At 27.8% G+C, this 27,661-nt stretch overlaps 1 protein-coding gene across 3 annotated transcripts in view; it reads left to right on the top strand.

The window, feature by feature from the left end:
- LOC136080637 (A disintegrin and metalloproteinase with thrombospondin motifs adt-1-like) overlaps positions 1–26,948 on the top strand; it is an 89,029-nt gene extending 62,081 nt beyond the window's left edge. The window contains exons 11-23 of one of the 3 annotated variants that reach the window (XM_065797541.1): positions 8,243–8,392; positions 8,467–8,616; positions 8,696–8,845; positions 8,933–9,082; positions 9,163–9,312; positions 9,392–9,541; positions 11,475–11,633; positions 13,596–13,754; positions 20,612–20,749; positions 20,870–21,043; positions 24,908–25,078; positions 25,199–25,308; positions 26,659–26,948. In XM_065797541.1, coding sequence (XP_065653613.1) covers positions 8,243–8,392; positions 8,467–8,616; positions 8,696–8,845; positions 8,933–9,082; positions 9,163–9,312; positions 9,392–9,541; positions 11,475–11,633; positions 13,596–13,754; positions 20,612–20,749; positions 20,870–21,043; positions 24,908–25,078; positions 25,199–25,308; positions 26,659–26,742 — 1,895 coding nt within the window. In that variant the 3' untranslated portion in view covers positions 26,743–26,948. The remainder of the gene's footprint in view (positions 1–8,242; positions 8,393–8,466; positions 8,617–8,695; positions 8,846–8,932; positions 9,083–9,162; positions 9,313–9,391; positions 9,542–11,474; positions 11,634–13,595; positions 13,755–20,611; positions 20,750–20,869; positions 21,044–24,907; positions 25,079–25,198; positions 25,309–26,658) is intronic. The other 2 variants (XM_065797542.1, XM_065797543.1) reach the window with 2 other exon arrangements.
- The last annotated feature ends 713 nt before the right edge of the window (positions 26,949–27,661 follow it).

Genomic DNA, 27,661 nt, shown 5'->3' with positions numbered 1-27,661 from the left:
AAATACTTTTTTGTGACATTCCATTTACTTAATCGCCAATAATTTTCTTTCTTAGTTCCAATCCAAGACTGTCTGAAGCCATTTTTGCACTTGAAGTCATAAAAATAATAAAAATAAATAATCACGCATCTCAAGGCTTACTGTGTTACATTTACCTTGTGATGATACAATAATGCTCTGTGGAACACAACGTTTTGGTTGGATGTGTACTGTATTGATGTAATGAAACACTTGTTGTATTTTACTTCTTGCATTGATGTTCTTCTATAAAACACTTTGATAAAACTCACTTCGATAAACTGTCTTGATAATACTGACAGATTGACTTCCATTTACTGACTGAATTACATGTCGATTTACATGTCTCTTATATAGTAAAATGAACCTGTGTGAACCTTTTCTGGAAGATTCTAGATGCTTCTTTTCGATGCTTCTTGAAGCTTCTGGATGCGTCTGGATGCTTCTGAATGTTTCTGGATACTTTTGGATGCTACTGGATGCTTCCAGATGCTTGTTCTGGAAACTTCTGGAAGCTTCTGCATGCTTTTGGAAACTTCTGGATACTTCCTTTAATTATTAAAAACTTCCGTGACGTTGACACGGACCAGACTTAAGAAAATGAAACAAACCAAAAAAGTTGCACTTGTTTTGTCCGCTGCAAAATGGCACTTGTCAACGAAATTCTGCCTGGATGCTGTCACCTGTCAGCTGATTGCTCATGTCATAGCATGCTATGACTCCAGACTCCTGAACTGTTTGCTGTGGTAGTATAGTTCGTTTCGCTTTTAAGACATGTAAAATTAGGAACACTTTTTAGCATTGTTTGATGTTGGTTGCAAATGTTCTGTCCAATACTGTATATATATATATATATACAGAGGCCTTGGCGGAAAGCAAGAGTGTTAGCTCTCGCTCACACTTCCCTAAAACAGCTTATGGAAGCAATTTACTGCTCTCGCAAAAGTAATTTTTTTCTCTTAAAAGTTTAATTATCATTGTAACTAAATTGAAAAATACATAATCAAAAAAATTTAATTCATTGGATAATATACAGACACGGTTTTTGCAAAAAAACAATTTTTAGTCTAAAGAATTTTTTCATGGCGCAATAAATGGCGCTTGTGATGTGTATGTTATTGTAACATTAACGTTACAAACACATGGTTGTAACAAGTATAAATCCAAATTTTGTATTTAATAGGCAATTTCTATATAAATAAACAGATAGCTTGTGCAAAAACCAAAAGCTCTTGTAAAAGGCAGTTTAGAAGAGCAGCTCACATGACTTGCTATGTTCGTTTTAGGAGAGCTTTTCTCCGCTTTCGCTTTTTCCCTCCAAGGCCTATGTATATACATATATATGTATATATGTAACTCATATATATAAAACACTCTAAATATATTTGTTTGTTTGTGGTTTAGTATTTAATTACTTTTGGATAATTTTTATTTAAGATATATAATTTTGCACTTGGAACTTTGGGTTGCATACATTGTATTAATGTTGATTCGTACATATGGAATCAGTGTTGGGATATGTACATTGGGTCAACCTTAATGCATATACATTGAATTAAAGTTGGGTTATTTACATTGGATTAATGTTGGGTTTAGATCTTAAAAACTATAAAATTTGTGGTGGTTTTACATAAGTTTGCTCAATTTATCTGTGCAAGCTGTTTTTAGTTGCATTGGTATTGGACTTTTTATCTGTATTATTGTTAAAAACATGACATTGGATCAGTGTTGGATTTGCATCGAAAAAAAGAGTTGATGTTTGCGCTGGTTTTAAATACAATAGCCCAATGCATTTGTGCTAGCTTTGTTATTGTGCAGACAATAAGCTATTATGCAAATTAGCAAAGGCATGATAATTAACAGTGCAAACAGACATTGTAGTGCTACCAAAGGATAAACATAGGATTGATATTCTTACCTTAATTTGGTACTAATAAACTTTTTTTAAATTTTCTAGCTAATGGTCAACAACAGATTTAAATTAAAATTTACCAAATTAAAAGCATGTTTTAACAGTAGACAAAGTGAACTAATGACAGTTAGTGGAACATCAAGATAAAACTACACAAATATTAAATAGCAATATTAAAAATTAACAAATAACAACATTAAAAATTTTAAAGAACATGTTTGTTATTATCTTTGAAATTAAAAAAAGAAAAGATAACACTTTTGTCTTAAGATAAAAGTAAAACTATAAAAATAGAAAAAAGTTAGATATTTATTTTGATATTTGTAAACTAAATGTTAGAAAACTTTTTATTTAATATATGATCCTTCTATATAAAAGCATTTCAAAAATTTAATAAGTTTTGCTTTGATATTTATTTACTTTATGTGCTTTTATAAGTATTTGTTCTATTGTGTACAAAAAGAAGTAAACTAGGATTCAGGATATAGATCATATCTGTATAAGTTAGTTACTGACTCATTATAATCATAATTTAGTTGAACTAAAACTGTAAACAGAGGCTTTAATAATATTTAAAAAGTCCTTAGTATAATAGGTTACTGATGACTTACTGGTGACTTACTAATGAGGCCTTTATTTGAATTTAATATAAAATTAAAACTAAACTTAAAATGAGCAACAAATCTTTTATAATAAATATTAAGTTATATAATATATTATATAATACTAATATATAATTTTTATATCATCAAATGAAATTAAAAACTACATATTTGTATTTTCATTAAAAATATTGATTTAAGTAATTTGCATTTAAAAGGTAACACACTTGACAGCTTAATGTCATCATTATCTTTATATCTAAATGAAAAATTATTAACTGGAACTTTACAACAACTTAGGAATTAATCAAACAAATTTTGGCGGATGTATAAATGATGCGCCCCCTTAAATTTAAACACAGTTAATCAAAAATCATATTTTACTAACCAAGTAAATTTAATTGTATAAATTAATTATAGTATAATTGCTTCAAATAACCATTAGTGACAGATGCAGTTAAATGTAAATTCATTAACTGGCATTTAAGAATTAAGATAGCGAAATGTACATTAAAATTTCCCCGAAAAATTTTTTTGAATTCAACTTGCACTATGTCACTTTTAGACACCTTCCACCGAAGTCTTAGAGCCTGTCTTTGAAGTGTGTCATGCAAATGAAATCTTGCACCAATTTGATGTGTCTTTCAGCCCAGTCATTACCAACTGTTAATTGATGTACTGGACACAAATGTTTTGTAAGATCTATTGTTGAGATTTTTCTCCAAATTTGAGATGTCTTCTTCTTTCCATGAAAGAATGTCATCTTTATTAGGTTATACCAAGATGGATAAAAAAGAGATAAGACTCCTGAGAAATAATGTCTGATAGCTTTGAGATAAAACAGACCTGTGTCAAGGTTCTGGTTGTTCTTTGTCTAAGGTAAAAGATCTCTGGAAGATCATATTTTACCTATTCCACAAGAATATCCATCCTCTCTTTCTCATCTAAGCACTGGTCAGCTAAAGCAAAGATAATACATTGTGGTGTAAAATACCAACTGTGTCAGAGAATACTAAGATTAAGATCTTTGCTTATCTTTTTGTACATCTTGGAGTAATGTGGAATTATCATGGTCTTTGATAAAATCTTCAATATTCTAAGATCTTTAGATGAAACCTGAGCTGCCCTTGGGCTCTTCAGGAAGAATATACAGCAAAAAATCATAATATAGTCTGTTGCGTCATGTATCATCTTAATCTCATTGATACTAAGTTGCTTGTTTCAATTCTTGCTCATTTGCATTGCTAACAGACACAATGAATCAGCCATCTTGCTTTGTTATGTGCACCAGATTGTAGAAACCTGAAGTTCAACAAATCTGCTCCGTAGTAAAAAGCTACCAATTGACATAAATACTTGTAATCACTTCTGTCAAAAATATTTGCTTTAAGATATGTTGTGCAGAACTGCATTGTTTTATTTGCAAGATTGTAAAAGATGATTCCAGGAGCAAACTCAGGTATGTTCTAATCAAATTTCTCAATGTTGGCCAGTGTGTTCACACCTTATTCAATCTTAGACCAAAGATCTTAATATTTTTTGTATAAGGATTGACTGGTCCTTTTATTTCTCCCTGTAGTTCCGTTACAACATGATGAACATGTTGTTTTATTATATGGTGCCTAATAGGGTGGCTCTTAAAACAACATTTTTGAAAAAAATCTGTTCCTACCCCTTTACTTTGTTTTATATAATACTAAAACACTAGGTTTAAAATTTTTTTGAACAAAAAATTTCTTTAGGGGTAGCTCAAGACCCTTAAAAATTTGGCTGATCCCTAAAATTTTGAAAATAAAAGTTTTTTTAAAGTATGTCAACCTGGTACTCAAAAGAAGCGAAATTATATAAAAACTTTAAAAATAATAATCAATTTACAAAAAAATAACTTTTTTCTTAAATAAATGCATAAAAACTATTGTTTTTAGGCTGAAAATAAAAAAAGTCATTATTTTCAAGTTTTAAAAAAATAGTTTTTTTAAACATGCTTTTTTTGTAAAGTGATTACTGTTTTTGAAGTTTTTATATAATTTCGCTTCTTTTGAGTGCCAGGTTGACATACTTTAGAAGAACTTTTATTTTCAAAATTTTAGGGACCAGTCAAATTTTTAAGGGTCTTGAGCTACCCCTAAAATAATTTTTTGTTCAAAAAAATTTTAAACCTGGTGTTTTAGTATTATATAGAAAAAAGTAAAGGGGTAGGAACAGATTTTTTTCAAAAATGTTGTTTTAAGAGCCACCCTAGTGCCTAAATTTAAAGTTATTATTTTCTGTCATTACTCTCAGAAAAAAATATGAAAAATGCCTGTAATTTAAAGTAAAGCATCATACCTGCACATTAGCCAAAGAATTGGACAAGGTATAGAGTTTTCCAGTGTTTGAGCAAGTTATGTCAGCACAACAAGCTATTATCTGTTAAGTCATAATATTCCCGAAGATTTTGGATAGCCAGTGCTTGATCATTTCCTATGGAGGAGGGTGCTTCAGTACTCCTCAAAGAATGTCAAGTGAAATGCACTCAGGAGAAGAAAAAATTTCCTAACCTTTCTACTGTTTCTGAAATCTTGACCTTGGTCCTGTGTGAAGTACAGGTTTTAAACCCCTAATCTTAGCCAGGTTCTGCTCTCTTACTATAATTGCTTCATTCTTTATAACTTCATGGTTTTTCCTTGCAATATGCGACTTAGAAATGTTCAAAATGTCAGCCTACTCCCCCAGCTTGGAATAGGAAGACAACATTGCTGTTTCAGCTCTAATGCTAACTTGATACCTTAAAAAAACAGAGCATTGTCATTTTTAAATTATGTAACAATAAAGTTATTTTAACTTGAAGTTTTATATACATTTGTAATATACTTTTTTATATATGAACTTATTTACCTTGATATAAATGGAATCCACTAATCTAAAACATCATTCAGACTGAGTTGAAGGCAAAGCTGCGTTGAATTATACAACTTTTTTTTTTTACAGTCCTAAAGCCTTATTCGTAATCTGTTATACTACACTTGCTGGAGAATTCCTGCTCAAAACTTCTCAAAGCTTCTTCTTCTGCTATTTTTCAAGTAATAGGCTGTATTTTTTTTTGCTCAACATTTGTTCTCAGTATCTCACACAGTTGCTCTTTTTCTACCATCTTCATCAGTAGGTTTTTCACCCTTTCCTCACCTTCAGCAACTATTTCAGCAAATGTTTTGAAATTTTTGTAGGACATCTCAACCATGTTTCCTTTCAAACATCTTTTGAAAAAAATAAAATCCTCCTTTACAGCCTCTTTACTCATTCTAGGATCCTAGCTGATTAACCTGAAAATGTCTTCCTTGTGTAAAGAAAACAAACCACTACTGAATTTAGTTTGCCTGTACTCGCCAAAGAACATTCAATTATATGATAATGCAGTAATTCATTTATTTTAATTTGCGCATTATGCACAAATTAAAATAAATATCTTAAAACTCTATTTAATGATATTTTATTTAGTCTTTACCTTAAAAACTATGGAAGTATTTGCCCTTAACAGTAAGTCCAGATTTATAGTAACCACCCAAAAGATTATAAAACAGATATAAGTTTTCTTGATATTTCTTATTACAAACAACTAAATTGACGTATACACTGTATAAGCCAGTTTTACACAAATTACTGATTTATACACAAATTACTGATTAGCTGGAAAACAGAAGTTTTGTCCAAGAAGCAAGTTTGTTTATTACCTGCTTAGTACCACTTGAATTGATAGGATTCTCTGGTCAAGTGGTGAAGATTGTTTGGAGAAATCCACATCTGTAATAAACATTGTACTGCCAAATTGTGTGGTTTAGGTTTGTACAGGAGACAACTGAAGTAATGAATACAGAGCATTTCAAGGATGTATTCGCACTCAAAGACAAATAAGGACATTTTATAGTGTTTTATGTGCTCATCCGATCCAGTAATCAGTGCTTTACAATTACCAAAGCACCCTAAAAAAAAAAACTTTCCAAATGGTGTTGTTCAACTCTCAAAAGAAAGCCATTCTTTTATTTTGTAATTTCCCCTGAATCCATATATTTAAAAATACAAAAGTATTTTTAAATATATGGATCTACCACTTACTAAGCTTATACAATTTGTAGCATATATTGTCAAAGATTTTTTGGTGATTGTGAATGATGGGTTTAAAAATACCCCTACAAATTTCAAAAATTCTGTAGACGCTTGTAAAATCTGCTAATTAGAAAAATCAAATTATTAGGCTAGAATATAAATTTTTTTTACAGGAAAACGAGTTTTTCTAGCAATGTGTAATAAATAAGTTTTGCTTTCACCAAGGGGGGATAAAAGTGATAAAAAATCTCATAATAAAACACATGTCAAATAGGGTACACAGTACAAATAGAAATATGCAACTAATATTAATAAAAGTATTGTTTCTAGGCAAAATTAGGTATCCATAGCAACTAAATAAACAATATATTCACATTTTTAAAAAGCGCAACCTCATATTGATACTTATGCAAAATTTGATGAACATAGCATTCATAAAAAATTTGCAAATATCAAAACTAGGTTTTTACTTTCCAAAATAAGGTATCCATAGCAACAAAATTCAAAAAACAACACTTTTTTAAGAAACGCTGACATCATATTATTACTCATCCTAATTTTAGTCAATATAGCCCTAATATTAAATTAGTTATGAGTTTGGTTCAGTAAAAGTGAATTCCGGCCCACTGTGTATATTTTTTGAGTCATTGAAAAAAATTGGGTTTAATATGATAAATAGTGATTAGCTTTTTGCAATGTATAATATATATTTACATATATATATATATATATATATATGTATATGTATATATATATATATAAATATATATATATATATATATATATATATATATATATATATATATATATATATATATATATATATATATATATTATTGTTCAGTACTACGTTTAGTATGAGTTAGAACATATTTTCTGTTTTCTAAAACTTTGTGCAAATAAAATTTTTTGAGCGGAATTACAGATTTTTTGTTAGGTAAAAGAGTTTACCAAACACCTAATGAATACTACCTATAGATACCTTTACCTTTACCTCACCTATAAATGTTTATCAAAACATTGTTTTAAATACTACTTTAAATCATGAATAATATATGTGAAATGAAATAAACAACAATAAATCCTAGTTTATAAAATATGTTCTTATTGAGTTTTTGCACTTTTTGGCTGAATTTTAAGGATATTTAATACCAACATATTGCAATTTTTTAGTATTTAAGGAAACAGTAAATAGGCTGCAAGAATTTTTAAACTTGCGATAAATTGTTTAAGAAATGCTCTGAAAAATAATGTAAAACAACAAATAATAATCAATCTTACATTATGCAGAATGTTAATAAAAACTATCTAGAATGTTGACAAAAGCTTTGAAGCACAAAATATAAACTCTATGCACTTATGAAAAACACTATACACAACTTGAGTTAGTAACTTTTTTTGTTGTTTTACAAATTCCAATCCTTTTTGAGATTTTATACTTTTTGTGCCCATTTTTTATTGCTAAACATTTAAAAAAAAATATTGAGAAAAAATGGTTGGTTTAATAATAGAATATCTGCTTAATAATGTGACATTTAAAAAACACTGTGAAGATATTTAAACTAAAGAAATGAATTTATGGAATTTTTATTTGATTAGTCATGTTTTAATATCTGAGTTTTCACAGGAGCTTGGCAAAAATGGAATGAATGGTCTAGTTGCAATACAACATGTGGTGGAGGGGTTCTTATCAGAACTCGTGTTTGTAATGATGTTTTAGAGTGCCCTGGGAATAATGTAGAATATTTAAGATGTTACAGTAATAAAACATGTCAAGGTATAGTTTTCTTTTTACTAATATTAGAATTTATAGCTTTATTAAAATTTTTTTATCATTTTGAATTCTTATAGGATCTTGGCAAGAATGGAATGAATGGTCTAGTTGTAATACAACCTGTGGTCAAGGATTTGCTAACAGAACTCGAGCATGTAGCAATGATTTTTTGTGTCTTGGGAATAAAATTGAATATTTAAAATGTTACAGTAATAAAACATGTCAAGGTATGGTTTTTTGTTTTTTGATATCAATTTTTATGTAAAATTTTATTAAGTTTTCCTATATATTTTTGGGTTTTTAAAGGAGCTTGGCAAGAATGGAATGAATGGTCTAGTTGTAACACAACATGTGGTGAAGGCTTTGTTAACAGAACTCGAGCATGCCAACATAGTTTTGTGTGCCCTGGGAATAAATATGAATATTTAAAATGTTATAGTAGTAAAACATGTCAAGGTATAGTTCTTTGTTTTTAGTATAAGTTTTTATATATAGTTATTTAGTTTTGTTAAATTGTTTTCTAATATTTATGGGTTTTTATAGGAGCTTGGGAAGAATGGAACGAATGGTCTAGTTGCAATTCAACCTGTGGTGACGGTTATGTTAACAGAACTCGAGTATGTAGTGATACTTTTGTGTGTCCTGGGAATAAAATTGAGTACTTAAAATGTTATAGTAACAAAACGTGTCAAGGTATGGATTTTTAATATCAATTTTTATATATGATTATATAGTTTTGTTAAATTATCTCTAATAATTTTGGGTTTTCATAGGAGCTTGGCAAGAATGGAATAAATGGTCTAGTTGCAATTCAACCTGTGGTGACGGTTTTGTTAACAGAACTCGAGTATGTAGTGATGTTTTTGCGTGTCCTGGAAACAAAGTTGAATTTTTAAAATGTTATACCAATGCAACATGTCAAGGTATGATTTTTGTTTTTTGATATCTTTTTTTGATTTGGTTTTAATAATTTTTTTTCCTATCATTTTTAAATTTTTAAAGGTGTGTGGGAGAAATGGAATGAATGGTCTAGTTGTAACACAACCTGTGGTGAGGGTTTTGTTAACAGAACTCGAGTATGTAGTGATGTTTTTGTGTGTCCTGGAAACAAACTTGAATATTTAAAATGTTATAGCAATGAAACATGTCAAAGTATGGTGTTTTGTTTTTTGATATCAACTTATAAACATAGTTTTATTAAACTTTACTCCATCATTTTTGTATTTTTAAAAGAGCGTAGGAGGAATGGAATGAATAGTCTAGTTGCAATACAAACAAAATAGTATATAAATTGTAGTGTTTAAAAATAAAGGACCATTTTTCTCTTGATACTGGTGAATTGTTGAAAATATATTATAATTTATTAGTTTTTTTTTATTTTAAATTATGGTTTTATTTAAAGAAGACGTGATTTATAATTTATCTTGTGTTACATAAAACATTACTAATCTCTTTTAGTTGAAACTGAAAGTAAAATTATACCTAAAAATAAACAAAATGACACTTGATAAATTTAATAGTTATCAAGTTTGATAGTAGATTATAATGCTGTGGTTTTAAGTTATTAACATCCAGACTTGTCTGTATACACATTATAATTTTTTATTTTCTTAAGCGTAGGTTAAAGAATTACTTTACATGAAACTTATCTTTAGACAGTGCTATCTCAACATAATGCCTGCAAACTAATATATTGCAGGGATTTGGTAAACCTCTTTCTACTGTACATGGACATCTCTGGAGTATAGATATGGGTAGGGGATTTTGCAGAAATGTTTCAGAAGATACGGGTCTGCTTTTTAATTTCACTTTTTAGACTAATTCTAAGGAGATTGCAATGATTTCTCTTGCAACATCACAAACTTTCACATGTAGGTTGACTTCTTTTTATAATGAAAATTCGTTCTGTAGACAAATAATATTGTGCTGAAACATCTGCTGGTTCTATTATACTTTTATCGATAAACTTCTAAGTTTTTCTGAATGAGTGGGCATCCTTGATGTACTGGTGGCAGGAAATATTTTTTATTTAAGTGTTATTTTTTGTAAATAGGGATTTTCACAGTTTCAAAATGGACATGATCATGGAACATTTTTTTGGTGTGAGTGATTACAATGACATTTTAGATTGAATCTAATTTTTTATAGAATTTTTTTTTTAATGTAAGTTCACCTCCCAAGGGCAAAAGGCAAATAAAGGCAAGGAAGCTACTATAATTGTGTTTACAACCCTCTCTCAACTTAGCTTCAAAACATAAACCTTGACAAACAATGCTGCTGTGTGGTGAAACATTTTGAATTTAATAGCTGCATATAATTACTACCTTGAATATCCTGAATCTTTTGACTTATTGATTTTTCGATAAGTCAATACTTCAACAAGAATAAATTCAAAAATAAAATAAATAAATAGTTTAAAATCATTCTTCATCTAAAACATGAAGAGAAACCACTATTGGTTCAGTCATCCTTTTGTTTTTTCAAAGAATGAGCTATGTACAACCAATCAAGTTTTTAAAACCAGTTAAGGAATTTAAATTTAAATTGAGAGAAGTTAAAAAATTGAATAAAAAAAAGCTTTCTTTGATTTATAAAAAAATTGATGAAAAACAAAGAAAATTCAATATAAAAAAACTTGTAATTCCAAGACATAAATCTAATCTTTGCGTGACCATTAGGCTGAGAATAGCAATTAATACTACAATGAATTCAAAAATGATGCATATGTAGAAACTGAATAATCCATGAAGTTGACATCAATATAAGGAATGCATGGCATGAGGCATAAATCTTTGATTGTTTATCTATTATGTAGCAAAGTTTTCTTATACAGTAGCAACAGTAGAGGGTCTAATGTTAAGCATCTAATTACTGATGTCTTAAATGTCTTAAAACCTTTTAAGACATTTAAGACATCAGTAATTAGATGCTTTGCAATCCTTTGCAGATTCGTGATTTTATTTATAACTTTTTTAATTGTATTATATTATTATTTTTTTCTAAATAAATATAAATTTTTATAACTAGTTTATTTTTGTTTTATGTTTTTTATTTTAAGTTAGCTTGTATATGCATATTTGTTTAGTCAAATGGTCACATTGGAGCAAATGGGAAAATTGCAATGTTTCTTGTGGATATGGATACAAAAACAGAACGCGAAGCTGCAATAGAAAAAATCTTTTTGAATGGTGCTCTGGTGAATCTGTTGAAACTAATCAATGCTTCGGAAATTTTACTTGTGAAAGTAAGAAGAAACAAATATATAAGCTAGTATTGAGTATTATCATTATTATTGCTACATTATCATGAGTATTATAAAAGATGAATAAAGTTTTTAAGACTAATATTTAGTATTTTTAAGTTTTTGGATTTTACGTTTTATATGACTACATAAGATTACAACATATTTTATTTTTTATTTTAATGTTACTTATCTCCCCAAAGCAGTTACAATTGTCTCTCAACTCTTTAACTCTAAAACACAAACCTTGACGAACAAAGCCACTGAGTGAAGAAACATATTGAACACCCTCTCAGTGTAGTTAAGGCAATTTTTAATTATTATTGCGTGGTTATAATTTTTTACTGACTACAAAATTTTGATTAAGGCACTTTTTCAAAAAATTTCTACTAAAATTAAGTTAACACTGTTTAGCTGAATTGATCTAAAGACTCAAAAATGGTGTTCTTAAATTCACGATTAGGTTTAATAAAAAAGTTTTGAGTAATTTATAAAAAAGAGAAAAGTTTCAGTAAACATCATAAAAACTTGATGCAATATAAATTATAGCATCTAATGCTCTTGTTTGGACTAATACACTGACAAAATCATGCTTATTCCAAATAAAAGAATTCAAATAACTTATAAATTGCCTTAACTACACCAAGCAACCAGGGATGTAGTGGGTATGGAATTTGGAACTTCTTCCTTAAGAAGACTGCAAGTGCACCATTACTACGTACATGCTACATGTAATTAGGTTTTAAATGTACATCTGCCTTTTTGTATGTTATTTATATCTTTCATTACTTTTGCCTTTTTAATGTAATTTTATCTACATTTGCTTTCTATGCAATATACAGACAGGTGTTTTACTTTTTATAAATTTCAAAAGGTATCTGATAATTTTAGAATAGCATCTGATTATTAAACGGTTTTACAATGCTTTTAAGTTTTTAAACTTATGGTAGTGAATGGTTTGTGTTGTTAAATTTATTTATCATAAAAACTTTTTTTAAAATATCAGTTTTTATGAATTTTTTTTTTAAATTGATGTCACTATTACTGTTCCAAAATGTGCATCTTTTATCAATATAGAAGAGAAAAAATTAGACTGCCTATTTGTGGGTTGGCATGGCACTTACAAATAGACATCTGTTTCATCCCATCTGTGTACTTTATTATCAGAGAAGGTGACCATGTGAGTAACCAACAGCTTTTTTAGTCAACTGATTTACAAAGGCTAACTTTTGTTTTAATCGATAAGTTTCTTTTTTTTAGAACTTGAAGCAAAGAGTATTTATTCATATTTATGTTTTACATCTTTCAATTTTAGTAGCCCAATGCCTTACATTGTTTAAAAAACAATATAAGGGATTGTCAATGATAACAATTGATAATTATTATTCGTAATATAGACCAACTTAACACAAATTCGTCTTATTGTTGTACGGACACTTTAAGTGAATCTAAAGCTTGTTTAGTCAACAAACAGTGCAACTACTTTTACAAATTTTAAAAGAATATTTTATTGAAAATTTTTGATATTTTTATAAAAAGTATAAAAAGTATAAAAGTTAACAAATTTTTAACCAAAAAGTAGCAAGTAGGAAGACTTTCTATTCAGTACAAAGATTCTTTTTTATAATTTAATAAAATATATAGGTTTAAAAAAACATGTCGAAATAAAATTCTAGATTTTGATTTAAAATCCTTTTCATCGCATTTTCTTTCTTCAAAGTTTATATAAAAAAAAACAACTATGTCTTTATCATTTTTTTTTACTTACATATCTTGCAAATTAAATTTTGCTCTATTGTTAAATTTACAATAAAATATACATTAGAAAAATTTACATTGTAAAAATATCTTGATTACTTGGAATGCCTTAATGATTTCTTATTTACAATCATTTTTTAATGATTGAGGAATTATTATTCATAAATTTGAATTTTGATTTATTTTATGTTACTTTTTAATGATAAGGAAATTGGACCAATTGGAGTGAATGGTCAATGTGTAACATTTCATGTGGTTATGGTTTTATGAATAGAACACGAGTTTGTAATACTACATATACATATGAATGGTGTTTAGGTCAAAGTTTTGAGAATAGTATATGTTATAGCAATCAATCTTGTATAGGTTAGTTATTTTAATACAAAAATGTAATAATAATATTATTACTAATAATAATAATAGTGGTAATAATAATAATAATGACAATAGTTATAATAGTAATAATAATAGTAACATTAATAATAGTAATAATAATAATGATAGTAGTAATATAACATTGTAGCTATACTTTTATGAAAAAAATCAGAATGCAGTTTTAAGTTGCATTATAAAAGCCTTCAAATTAATTGTTTAGTATTGTTATTGTCTAACATTTAAATCTATCAATTGTTTGCTGTTGTTTGTAATTGTTTCTTGATTGTGAATTCCTGTTATTTACAATTTTTTTAATACTTTGTAATAGATTTCTTACATAAAGTTGATTCGTGCATAATGGGTTTATCCAATTGATTTTTTCATATGTTTTGTGGATTTTGAAAGAAAGATAAATTTGTTTTTTGCTCTTTAATCTTTAAATTCCTAAAATTTTCATGCAATTTTCGTAGTAGTTATTTCCTAACTCGTCAATAATTTTTATGCTTTTCCTTATATAGTTTCTTGAGTTTTAATGTAACCTTTTAGTGTCCACTAGACAAGGACTGTATATTACAAGTCAGGTCATACCAAGGCTAACTTTTAAGTGTTCACTAGACAAGGACATTTCAAAGGCTAGATACTATATATAATTTTTACTTTTCAATATTTTCTTCATTAGTCCTAAGAAATCATTATGTGTCATTTATTATTGTTACAATATATTCTTTCATATCAAGTCTATTTTAAATAACACACCCTTTTCATTTTCAGTGGTTTCTATTTTAGATCTATATAACTCGTAGCTATAACTTTGGATCAATGTTCATCAACTTACACTTTTCCATTAAAACTTTTAGACCAAATTTTAAACCACTCTTATATGCTATTAATAGCTTGTTGCAGATTTAAATGAATGGTTTCAGAAATAAAAGCTAAAATCTTTGTGTCATCTGAAAGCTATTTGCATTCACATTTAATTATGTGTAACATATCATTGGTATATAGAACAAAAAGTATTGGTCCCAGCACCAAACCTTAAAGCACTTTAGTTTTTTGTATATAGTTTGATGTCATATCCGTATTATGGCTCTTTGCTTTCAATTGGTCAAGAAAGAAATCTACCACTAGTTTTTAATTTAACTATTATCTTTATCATACTTGTCTAATTACTTACGAACATTTTTAGTGAATGAATGGTTTTATTAAATCAAAGTAAAAAACAGCAACTAATATCTTTAGATTTAAGTAGTTTGTAAGAAAGTCATATTTTTAATCAAACTTTTCATTAACTTCCACATAATAGATGTTAAAGATACTGGTTAGTAGTTGCAAGATTTTGTTTCCCTTTTTAAATAATAGAATAGCATTCGCTACCAGTCATTCATTTCGCAAGGAAGAGAAACTAAAAGAATTGATAAATAACATAAAGGACAGGATTGAAATATTTAGTATTAATAACGCATGGAATTATAACTAATAGATATACTATGATTTAATGGTTCAACCTTTTTTAAGACATTTATACTTTTCTTTTACTAATAAATTTCAAGCAACCATTATTTTATATTTTTAAAAACACTTTAAAATATTTGCTAATATCACAATTTAAAAATAAATTATTCCAATTTTTGTGAGCAGCAAATCTGTTAAAAAAATTATAATCTCTTCTTGAATAGCTGTATTTTCTATTATGAAAAACTTGGAACACTTTATAAATATCATAATATGATGCTTCGTTTTGTCTTAATGAGGTTTCATTTTTATGAATAAAATTTTATTTTCCTTGTTTGTTTTAGGTAAATCCAGAATGTTTTTTGTTTTGTTTTCAGAGCTCCAATAGAATATAGGTTTGTTAATAAGCTGGTGAAGAATACTACCATTGATATTTTTTATAAACTTGCTTGCTGAAAAATCTTGCTTTTCTGAAGAATTTGCTACTTTTAATATACTGCAGTTGAATGTTACCTCATTTCACTATTTAAATTATTATTTTTATTATGCAACAACTTATAAAGTTCAAATATTTTCTTTAGAAATTTAGTAATAATTTAAAACAAATTTTTTCTAAAACATTAGAAATTGTATAAAAGAAGTCTCACATTAAATAATTGTTTAAATTTATTAACTCAATAACATGTTAACAGTTTTTGTTTTGAACTATTTAATTTTTTTTTATAGTTTTTTTGTTCTCGAGTTGAACTTTGTTTAAAATAGATTTATACTGAAGTCATATTTTTTTCATTTTCAAAAAATTAAGAAATCTGTTATAACAAACAAAAATATTTTGAAAAAAATAAATAATATCAAAGATTTATGAAATACGTGTAATCAAATAATATTTAATTGCATTTATTGTCAGTGAGTAACCATCAATGACAACGCATTTGACTAAAACTACAAAAACGAACTTGTAGAAATGATTAAAATAACATGGTCATAACCAAAAGCAAGCACCAACATGATAAGAAAAATTAGAGATCTTAGAAACCAAATCATTGGATTAACAAACACAGCAACAGCAAAAATAACATCAAGCCATTCTTAACTTGATATAAAATGAAATGATGTAATAACTATAAAAGAGAGTTTAATATGGTAACTGCAGGTTTTAAAATTATAGAAATTAAAGCAACAATGATCTTAAAATAAAGTTCTTTGAAGCAATTAAAGTCAACTATGATAAAACTGTTCACATTTGTTATTACAACAAAAGAAACAATTGACTAAGCAGTTGCCAGAACACTTACCAAAATAACCAAGTGTGCTTAATGGTCATTCTTCTCTATTTCTACGGTCAGTAATGACCTTAGTTGAAGTGCTTATGGTATTAGAGAGTCATGTATAGCTATTATTGACTCTGGGTGCTGCTGATTTAATTTGATAAAAGTATTTTATTCAGATCTAAACAGATCTCATATTATATGAAGATTAGGCTGGGTCAATGCAGCACACAAATCTAACTTGTTTGTAAATGATCCAGCACAAGGGCTCATTTAGGTTAGCATTCATGAAATAGTTATTTTATTGTTTTATTTTGGTAATAACCAAGATCCAAATGGTATAATAAAAATTTGTTTAAATCAACATTCACACAAAGTAAAGCTCTAGCAAAAGGCGTCTTCCACAAGGAGGAAGTATTCAGTGAGTATATACTCAAGAAGATCAAACAGCAGCAGAAGCAAGATGCTTTCTACTAATTATACAACAGAATAAAACAATAGAATGAAGATTTTGTGAATGCTAACCTAAATGCCCTTGCGCTGGATCATCCACAGACGAGTTAGATTTGTGTGCTGCATTGACACAGCCCAATCTTCTTATAATATGAGATCTGTTTAGATCCGCATAAAATACTTTGATCAAAGTAAATCAGCAGCACCCAGAGTCAATAATAGCTATATTTGGCTCTCTAATATTATAAGCACTTCAACCAAGGTCATTGCTGATCATATAAATAGAGAAGAATGACCATTAAGTACACTTGGTTTAATTATAGATGGTGAATCTAACGAAATAGATGACATACATGAAGGCAAAGTACTCAGCTAAACACCTACAAAGGAAGTCCACTGCTTATCATATGCTGATTTGCTACAAACAGCACTTGTGTTAAAGAAAAACAAAAAAGGTTTATCTGGATCAGGGTTAATGCAAAATCAAGATAAATCACATCCAATGACTCGGTGACTAAGTTCCACTTATTTTCAGTGAACAGCAGCTATGAGGTCGTTGTTCACAAAATTATGAATTGGTTAGTTTGAACATACCTTTAACTAAAACACCTTTTAAGCAAAAAAAGGAAACTCTGAAACATGCTAGAAGTTTTGAAAAAAGTTAAAATAATGGGCACATTAAGCAATTCACAAAGACCTTAAGGCAGCCTGCAAAGAACTACTTAAAGTTGTTATGCAGTTTGATAAGCAGTTGTTGAGTATAAGAATGTGCGGCCTTGCAGAAAGTGCAAGTTTGATCCAAAATGTCTTTATAACCAAGTCAAACAAGCAAATAGCAAATGAAATGGTCAGTTCACTGGAAGAAAACGATGGAAAGCTTGCAACAAACATAAGTTAGTCTTTTTGTTTGTTTAACAAATATTATAAGTCTTTATTTGCCATTAAACCATTACATCAGATGCCAATCTTTCAAGAAAGAACAGAATCAGAATGCAAAAATAACAACAATACTTGTTTAGCAACTCATTAAGACAAAGAAGAACTCATTGAGAGAAAGTCAAAAGGCTAAAATGTCATGCATCCATGCATTCTTCAACACTGTTGAAGAATGCATGATCCACTAACAATGATCTTTAAAAAAATCATTAACTGAAGTGAGAGTCTATAACCCATAGAAGCTATTAAATGGGACCAGAATCGTTACAAACAGAAGCAGAAAAATACGATATCTTAACAAACTCACTGTTTCATATTAAGTCATAGATTCAATTTACAACAACTTTGACAAACCTTATGACAAAGAACAACACCAAAGTCTTCTTTTAAAGCTTAAGCAATATAGGATATGAGGCTTACTTATCAAGTACATAAGTGGCTAGTTAAAAAACTGAAAACAGAGAGTGGTGGTAGGCAATATTTTTCTGCATCGATAAATGTAACAAATATAGTTTCACAAAGTTCATATATATATATATGTGTGCATATATATATATATATATATATATATATATATATATATATATATATATATATATGTGTATATATATATATATATATATGTGTATATATATATATATATATATACATATATATATATATATATATATATATATATATATATATATATAAATATATATATATATATGTGTATATATATATATATATATATATGTGTATATATATATATATATATATACATATATATATATATATATATATATATATATATATATATATATATATATATATATATATATATATATATATATATATATATATATAGATAGATAGACTGATAGATAGATAGATAGATAGATATATAGATAGATAGATAGATAGATATTTAGATATAGATATAGAGATAAATATATTTGAATGATCTTCAAGACAACATGGGGGATGCAAAGATTTATGCTGATGATATATTTTAGGGGTCATCAAAATAGAATGCAATGTAATTAAACTCCAACAAGTCAAAGAACATGCGTTTAAATGGTCTTAAAAGGATCTCATATTTTTTAAAATTAAAAAAATGCAAACTCATGCATGCTGATTGCTCAAAATGTAGGCTTGCTTAAATTACTAAATGCTTAATATGGATGGCAATTTAAAGGAATTTAGAACAATAATTATGGGATGTGACTTAAAGGTCCTAACATCTAGCAACATTAAGTTCAGGCATCAAGTAGAAGCTGCAGCAGCTAGAGTAAACCATGGTCTTGTTTAACCCAAAAAATCGTTTATCTAGTAGAGGTTAACGTTATGGAGGGCTCTCTACACAAAATATGTTAGACCTCATCTTGAGTATGTTATTCAAACTTGTCACCTACAAAGCGATTTCAAAACACTTAAATGCATTCAATAGCAAAGAAAGAAGGTGATGACTGAAATTAAATGCCGAAAATGATAGACCACCTATTCTCGATCTGACTAGCAACAAAGAAAGGATCAATTCGGTTTAACAATTCAAGATCACAAAAAGGATAGAAATAGTTGACCCAAACAAGGGCACACTGTGTTTTCCAAATTATGTCATAGTGCTACCTGGTGCTGCACCTCATCTAAGTGTACCAATCACAACTTTTTTTATTTTTGTTTTCTTTATGATGCCTATTTGCTAGTTGGTTTAAATTATTTATTTAATTAAATCATTTCTTATGAATAATCTAATTCAAATTCATTATGTAATAAATTTAAAGTTTTTTATATTTTATATTTAAAATTTTGTTTAATGTTTTCCCGAGTAATTTAAAATACTATGAGGTTTTTATTATTCTTGTTTTCTATTCATAGTTGCATTTTTTTATCATATGTATGTTGTGAAAATAGTAAACATTTAACTTTAAAACAATCTAACTACCTCAAGTCTTTCCATTTATTATTTGTACATAACAGAAATCTGCATAATTAAAACAGAGTATCATAAGTAATTATTCTAAATTGGAATTTTTTACTAAACCAATAGATAAATACATAGCTTTACCCACAGCTACTGTGTTTTGCCAGAATAATGGATAACTAAACAAAACACTCTTCAGTTGTGCAACAAGTTAGTATATAGTTACGAGTTTCAATTTTCAATGGTTTTCCAGTGAAATAGTTTGCAGTTAACCAATAAATGTGGTTACAAATTATTCCAAAGTTTTTGAAATAATTTGTAACCACTCTAGCATTCATGTACTAAGCACAATTTTATATTCAAATTTTAAAACAAACTTGAAATGTTTTATGGAATTTATTTTCTTAAATTCATTATTTACTTATCTAAATTAAAGTTATAATACAATACAAATCATTGCCACGTATCTCAAAAAGTTGAGGTTTTCACAAGTGTAAAAATCTGAACTTATAATTACAAAAAATTTAAATTCAATACAGCTCAGCATTGCTATTTTTACACTTTTTAAATAAAAATTTAAGTAATTAACTAAGCTAAATTTATTAAAGATTTAGATATTGATCTCCATTAATGTGTCATGTAATAGAATATTATAAAAATGCATTTCTCTTAGTATTTGGTTTACAGGGTTTCAATAGAAGATGCTTGTTGTAAATCAAAGTTCAAAAGCATTGAAACCTCAAAATTGCATTTTTTGAAATACGTGGTAATGATTTTTCAACAGCAGTACTATGTTTTTTTAAACACAGTATTGATTGCTATTTTTTATTTTATAGTGGAGAGACAATGGAGTCCATGGGGAGGATGCAGCAAAACATGTGGCCAAGGAATAATGTTCAGATCGCTTCTAAAGTTAACTCATACTGATGAAGAAGTACAAGAAACACAAAACTGTAGTCTTATAATGTGTCCTGGTTAGTAAACAGTAAAACTTGTGTTGATTTTTTCGTTTAAATTTCAAGCTTTTCTTTTATTATAAAACTTTTTTCACTTAAAGTATAAATGTTTTATAAAGTTGTTTCAAAAAATGATAGTTGATGGTGGATGGAGTGAGTGGGGTAATTTTGGTCCTTGTTCAAAAACATGTGGCGATGGCCTCATGGTTCGATTAAGGCATTGTAATAAACCGCTTCCAAGAGATGGAGGATTGTATTGTTTTGGATTAAACAGCGACTATCGAAATTGTGAACTTGATACAATATGTCCAGGTAGATGTTTTGATTAAAGTGATGTCTTCATTGATGTCTTAATATCGATATCATCTTTATAGATGTCTCAATTATAATAATGTCTTCATTTCTAACGTTTTTTTTGTTAGGTCAGTAGCAAAATACTTAAAAAGTATAAATTCTAAATAAAAAATTTTGTTAAGTTCATTTAAAATTGGTTTACATATTTTTTTTTTTCATGCCTGAGGTAATAGTTTTAATCCAAATTAAAATGCAAATTTGAAATAAAAAAATATTGTAAAACAATTACTGCTTTGAAAAATTGAAATACATCTTTTATTTTAATTATATTGATGTTTTCATTTCTATTTTAATTTTTTATTATTTGGACATTTGGTAATACACTAAAAAAAACATGTTCAAATTATAAAATCTTGTAAATTTTTAAAAACTTGATTTACATGAGCTATTTATCTTTCCTGAGGTGATAGCTTTGAACCAAATTAATATGCTAATTTGAAATTGCAAATTAATTTGGTTCATTTAAAAATAATTTGTGCAAACATTGTATAGCAGAATTTTAGTCAACCAATATATGGATTTTTAGCTATCAACTTGTTTTGCTCATTTGTTACATAGTGGAGCATTAGTAGCATCTGCCAAAAGTGGCTTTCCAATGACTAGCCACTAATAAAATGTAGGAAAGTTATTGGCTGCTTATTTATAGCGGCTGCCACTAATGTTCCACTAAATAACCCATGATCAAAACTCTAATAAAGCACTTAAAAATGCCTATACAAGTCTACTGCAAATCCACTAAAACAATGTTTGCTGGGAATAGTTATTTTTAAAACATAAACAGTTTTTTGTTAATAGCTCATAGCTAAATCATTGATGCCTGATAAAACTGTTAGTGTGAGTATTCATAAATTTTTGTTTGACTTCAGCTAACTTAGTCTTGCATTTATTTGTGTGTGCATATTGTATATTTTTTTATTTTTTTATGTTTTAGATTATTCACCTCCCCAAAGCTCGAGGGGGGGCCACTACAGTCGAGGGGGCGACTGAATAAGTGCGAATTTCATAATTGCGAATCTGCATAATTGTGACTGGCATAAGTGCGAACTGGCATAAGTGCGAATGGCACAAGTGCGAACTGGCATAAGTGCGAATCGCTTGCAAAAACTGGCATAAGTGCGAACTAGCACAAGCGCGAACTGGCATAAGTGCGCCAAAAGAATTTGCAAACATTGGCATAAGTGCGAACTGGCATAAGTGCGAAACAATTGCAAAAACTGGCATAAGTGCAAACTGGCACAAGCGCGAGCTGGCATAAGTGCGCCGAAAGAATTTGCAAACATTGGAATAAGTGCGAACTGGCATAAGTGCGAACTGGCATAAGTGCGAACTGGCATAAGTGCGAAACAATTGCATTAACTGACATAGTGCGAACTGGCACAAGCCGAAAGAATTTGCAAACATTGGCATAAATGCCAATGTTTCAATTCTTTCGGCGCACTTATGCCAGTTCGTACTTATGCCAGTTTTTGCAATTGATTCGCACATATGTCAGTTCACACTTATGCCAGTTCGCACTTATGCCAATGTTTGCAAATTCTTTCGGCGCACTTATGCCAGTTCGCGCTTGTGCCAGTTCGCACTTATGCCAGTCTTTGCAACTGCTTCGCACTTATGCAGATTCGCAGTTATGAAATTCGCACTTATTCAGCCTCCTCCAGTCGAGGAGGCTACTCATTTTTTTTTTATTTTTTTTTTTTATGTTTTTTTTATTATTTTTTTTTTTTAGTTGTTATTCGTGGTGCAACCCTCTCTCAACCCTTTAACTCCGAAACAAGGCTGCTGCGCGGAGAAACTAAGTTGAGCGCGATACTTTCAGGGACATATATGCCAAGAAAAATCTGCCATTATAAGACTTGTAGATTTTAAGAAAAATGGATCTAAATGATTTACAATGCATTTAAAATAAGAAGTGGAAGGCCCAGTTTGAAAAGTTCAGGAGTATATAAAAAAATGCACTCAATTACAAAGTCGTAAAAATGCTGAATCATTACAAAATAAAGCTTGTTAAAAGTACATTCGAAGTAAACATTCTGAAAAATGCTGTATAAAATTTTATAAGTAAAATTAGAAGTGTTTAAATTAAAAGGTATTTGGATATTAACAAATAGCTCTTTTTGCTGATCTATAAACATTTGCCAGTTTGTCTCCTTTTTATTTATCTCTTCTCATTTCAAAGAGTCTTGTATTTTTTAAGACTGTTATGTAAAGTCAGGTATGATAATGATTTTAGTATTAACTTTGATAGATTTATTATCTTTTTATGTCATTTTAGTTGTAGCACATAATTTCTTTTTTCTTGTTGTTTTTCTGATAAATAACTTATGGCTTTTTGAAAAAGACTTTTTGAAAAAGAATTTTGAAGTTTTATATAACTCTAAAATGTAAAAATGTTATGTTTAAAATGCAGGGAATTTCTCTATAAATAACTGTTTCTGATTGGCTATATATTGTAACAGTATTCTCATAAAAGGTTACGAAAATAAAGCAAAAAGAAGGCATAGATTACCAGCAAACAAAATCATCAGCCAATGTCTGTAAATAGTTTAATAGAAATCATGTGTAAAGGCAGTTATTACAACTAGCTAAATAGCAAAAAACGCTGAATTTTATATATTTCATTTTATTTTATTAAAAAATCTAGGGTGTTTCAAGTGACCCTTTTTATGTATATAAATGTATATATATATATATATATATATATATATATATATATATATATATATATATATATATATATATATATATATATATATATATATATATATATATGTATATATATGTATATATATATATATATATATATATATCTATATATATATGTATATATATATATATATATATATATATATATATATATATATATATATATATATATATAAATATATATATATATATATATATATATATATGTATAAATATATATACATATATTTATATATCTTCTAGAGCTGGTGTAAATGAGCATTTGCTCACTAGTTTTGCTTATCTTTATAGCATGCTGCATTTCAGAACAAGAAACAAAAAACAAAGAATAATGACAAAAAGCTGGCTGCTCCATCCCAACCCCTCAGTTGATGTAGCAGCACTCTACTGTGAGTCAGGCTATTTGTTAGCCAATGTATGTAATGAAGCCCCAGGCAGCAGGCAGGATGTGTGTACATATATATATATATATATATATATATATATATATATATATATATATATATATATATATATACATACAGATGTGTATATATATATATATATATATACATATATATACATACAGATGTGTATATATATATATATATATATATAAATATATATATATATATATATATATACATACATATATATACAGATATATCCATACATATATCCATACATATATATATACATATATATATATATATATATATATATATATATATATATATATATATATATATATATATATATATATATATATATATAAATTCATATATAAACTATGAGTTGCTGACAAAAAATTTTAAAGAAGGAGCAGGCACAACTTTCAATTTCAATAATAACTTTTTATTACTTCATTTTATTTTTAACTGTGAAACATTAAATTTTTTTACATATTTCTGTTTGTTATTGAGGTTAAAACTAAAAAGTTTGTGGTTTTTTTATTTAAATTATTGGTTTACATTTTTTTAAATGTATTATTCATTACTCGCATAAAGTTAATGATGAAGTTATATAATAATTAAATTCTAAAATATATACATTTTTTTGGTTTTCATTTTTTTTATTTTGGTGTTTATTGTGGTTTTTTGAACAGATACACCAAGTAACTTAAATTATACTTCATTGCAGTTCATGGAGGATGGTCAGATTGGACTACGTGGTCTCAATGCAATCAACCTTGCAATGGAGGGGTAATGAAAAGATTCCGTGATTGTATAAATCCCATACCTTCCTCAGGTGGTAGAGAATGTGATGGAATCAATAAGGATGTTGTGTCATGTAATATGCATAAATGCAGAAGTACTTTTATTATCTTATGTTTTTTAATTTGAGATACAGAATATTGTTTTCTTAAATCTATTTAGAATTTGTTTTATAAAATTTATTTTAACATGGTCATTGTATCATTTTGCTTAATAGGTGCTACCATAAATCTTGTTATGTATTTCCCTGAGGAATTTTATGCACATGATTATGCTAAACCTAATAGCAAACCTTCGCTAATTTTAAAGGAGAAGATCAAATATCTGGTGATTTTTTTTTTACTTTTTATTTTTGTTTTTTATCTTTGTTGTAAATTGTAATTTAATTTGTTATAAGTCTTAAACCTATATCAAAAATATAAGAGTGAGACTTGTATTTCCATAATAATAAGTATGTAATAGTAATATGGTTATCATAAGTTATAAATAAAGTACTTTTATCTTAAATATCTCCCTTTTATCTAAATTTATTCTAAACAATCAATACTCTTAAGTGTAACTAACTGTAAAATCAAAAAAATAATTGCAAGATTTAAATTCAAAGTGTACTCGGGGAAGTTCTTCTGTAAGCTTATACTTTCTTAAGAATTATAAATACCATAACCATACACGAACTACATCTAATCCATCCAATAAATTGAGGGTGGCTATCATGTGGTGAGCATCAAATTTTTTTGTTGAGCAAGTTGGGTAATATGATTTAGTTATGTTTCAAAAATATGCATAATTTGGCTTGTATATATAAAAGTTCATTTTTAGAGATTAACAATAATAAATATAGCATCGGTCATACTTCATACATTGTTAGCTTAGCTTTATATCAATACCAGAGGACAGTTTTTTAAAAAAATACACTGATTGCTTGCTTATTAGGTTATGTTAATATCAAAAGTAGTTTTCACTTGATGAGGTTACGCTGATAACACATATGTTTAATCGCAAAACCAAACATTACTTAATCCACTAAAGAAGTCTGAAAAATTATGGTGTAAATATATTTTTTATCAAAATAAGCAATATTTTCCACAACTTCTCAGAAACGCAACAGACACTCTTATTGACAGAAACAAAATGAGGGTAACTGTTTTACCTACGCATGGTATGTTTGTTGCCATATTAGGTAATATTTTACATGGGGAAATGTTGAAAAACGGTTGTGCTACCATATGCGGTTATGCCCCAACTTCCCCTATTTGTTTTTATTTTTTTATTTTAAACTTTTAATATTTCGTAATAGTATTAAAAATGTAAAATGAAAACGAAACAAATACCAAAATATACTTATATTACATCCTATCAGAATTATGATAAATAACTGTTAAAAAATGCACATTAGACCGCAAGACTCACTAGAATTAAGTTGTTTTATTCGTGTTTTTTAACGAGTTCCTACCAACTTTTTTTATTAAGGTCCCCGTTGTTTTTTATTAGATTTAGACTAATTTCCCTCGCAACCCTTGTATAAAACAAGCGATAGTACATCATCACATGTTATGGTTTAAACCATTGACTCTGCTTTTTTTATTACGAAATCTAAAACTACTTAAACTAACAGGTTTTGTTATTATAGTTCTTTTAAAAAATTATCAAATTACAGTTATTGTTATTAATTTTTAGATGAATAAAATCTCCGAGGAACACTTAGCAGAAAAATATTTTAGTGTAGAGATACATTCAATGAAAAATATAACGATGAATTAAAACATTTCCCTAGAATGGCGTTTATTGAGCAGAATGAAGTTGATAAACTGATGTTATGCGTTTAACAGAGAGATTTAAGTTTAACTAAATTATAAATATGATGAATTAAAAAGATGCTTTTTTCCTATTTTATTCAACCAGTATTATATAAATTTGATGTAAACTATAAAAGTATTTAAATAAAAAAATACTTTTTTTGCTTTAAATTTTTATAAATTTAAATTAATTTTTATTGTATATATAGTTTCATAACTAGTTCATTTTAATAGTTCATAATTAGTTCATTTTAATAGTTCAGTTTTAATAGTTGATTTTAAATGTGTAAATTTGCAGTATTTTTAACGCCGCCACCTCTTATTTATGACTAAAGTAGTTTTTTAATAAAAAACCTGAATAAAATAAAAATTGATATTTTCTGCAAAAAACAGTTGGCTAACGTAGTCACGCAACATCTTCCAATATATTAATTTTATATAGGAAATTCCGTTATCATTTTCGTGCGGCCATGGCGCAGTGGTCATTTCGCTTTCTTTTTAAGCAGGAGATCCAGGTTCGTAACGAGCTCTCGGACCATCTTTTCGCGTCACGGTAAGAAAGGAGGCGTGAACCTCCTGGTTAAATGCACTTCCGCGGTGCTCTGTGACAAGACCGTTAGGACTTTTTGGAGCACCAAAAAATAAATAAAAAGTTCATAAGATGTTGTGAATGATAGAAGAGGTTCGTAAATGAAAGTATATTATACTACTATATTATTCTTTAGTTTATGAATTTTTTATTATAATCAATGAATAATTATTAAAAATAATAAAAACTAATCATTAGATTACATGCAAAGAGTTCCCTCGTTCGCGTTTGTATAGATTACTTATTAGCGAGTAGTATTACGAAAGACTGAAATTACTTAAACTTCTTAATAAAA

Source organism: Hydra vulgaris, chromosome 05 (assembly GCF_038396675.1).
Source record: "Hydra vulgaris chromosome 05, alternate assembly HydraT2T_AEP".
Lineage (NCBI taxonomy): Eukaryota > Metazoa > Cnidaria > Hydrozoa > Anthoathecata > Hydridae > Hydra > Hydra vulgaris.
This window is presented reverse-complemented; position numbering and strand designations above follow the sequence as displayed.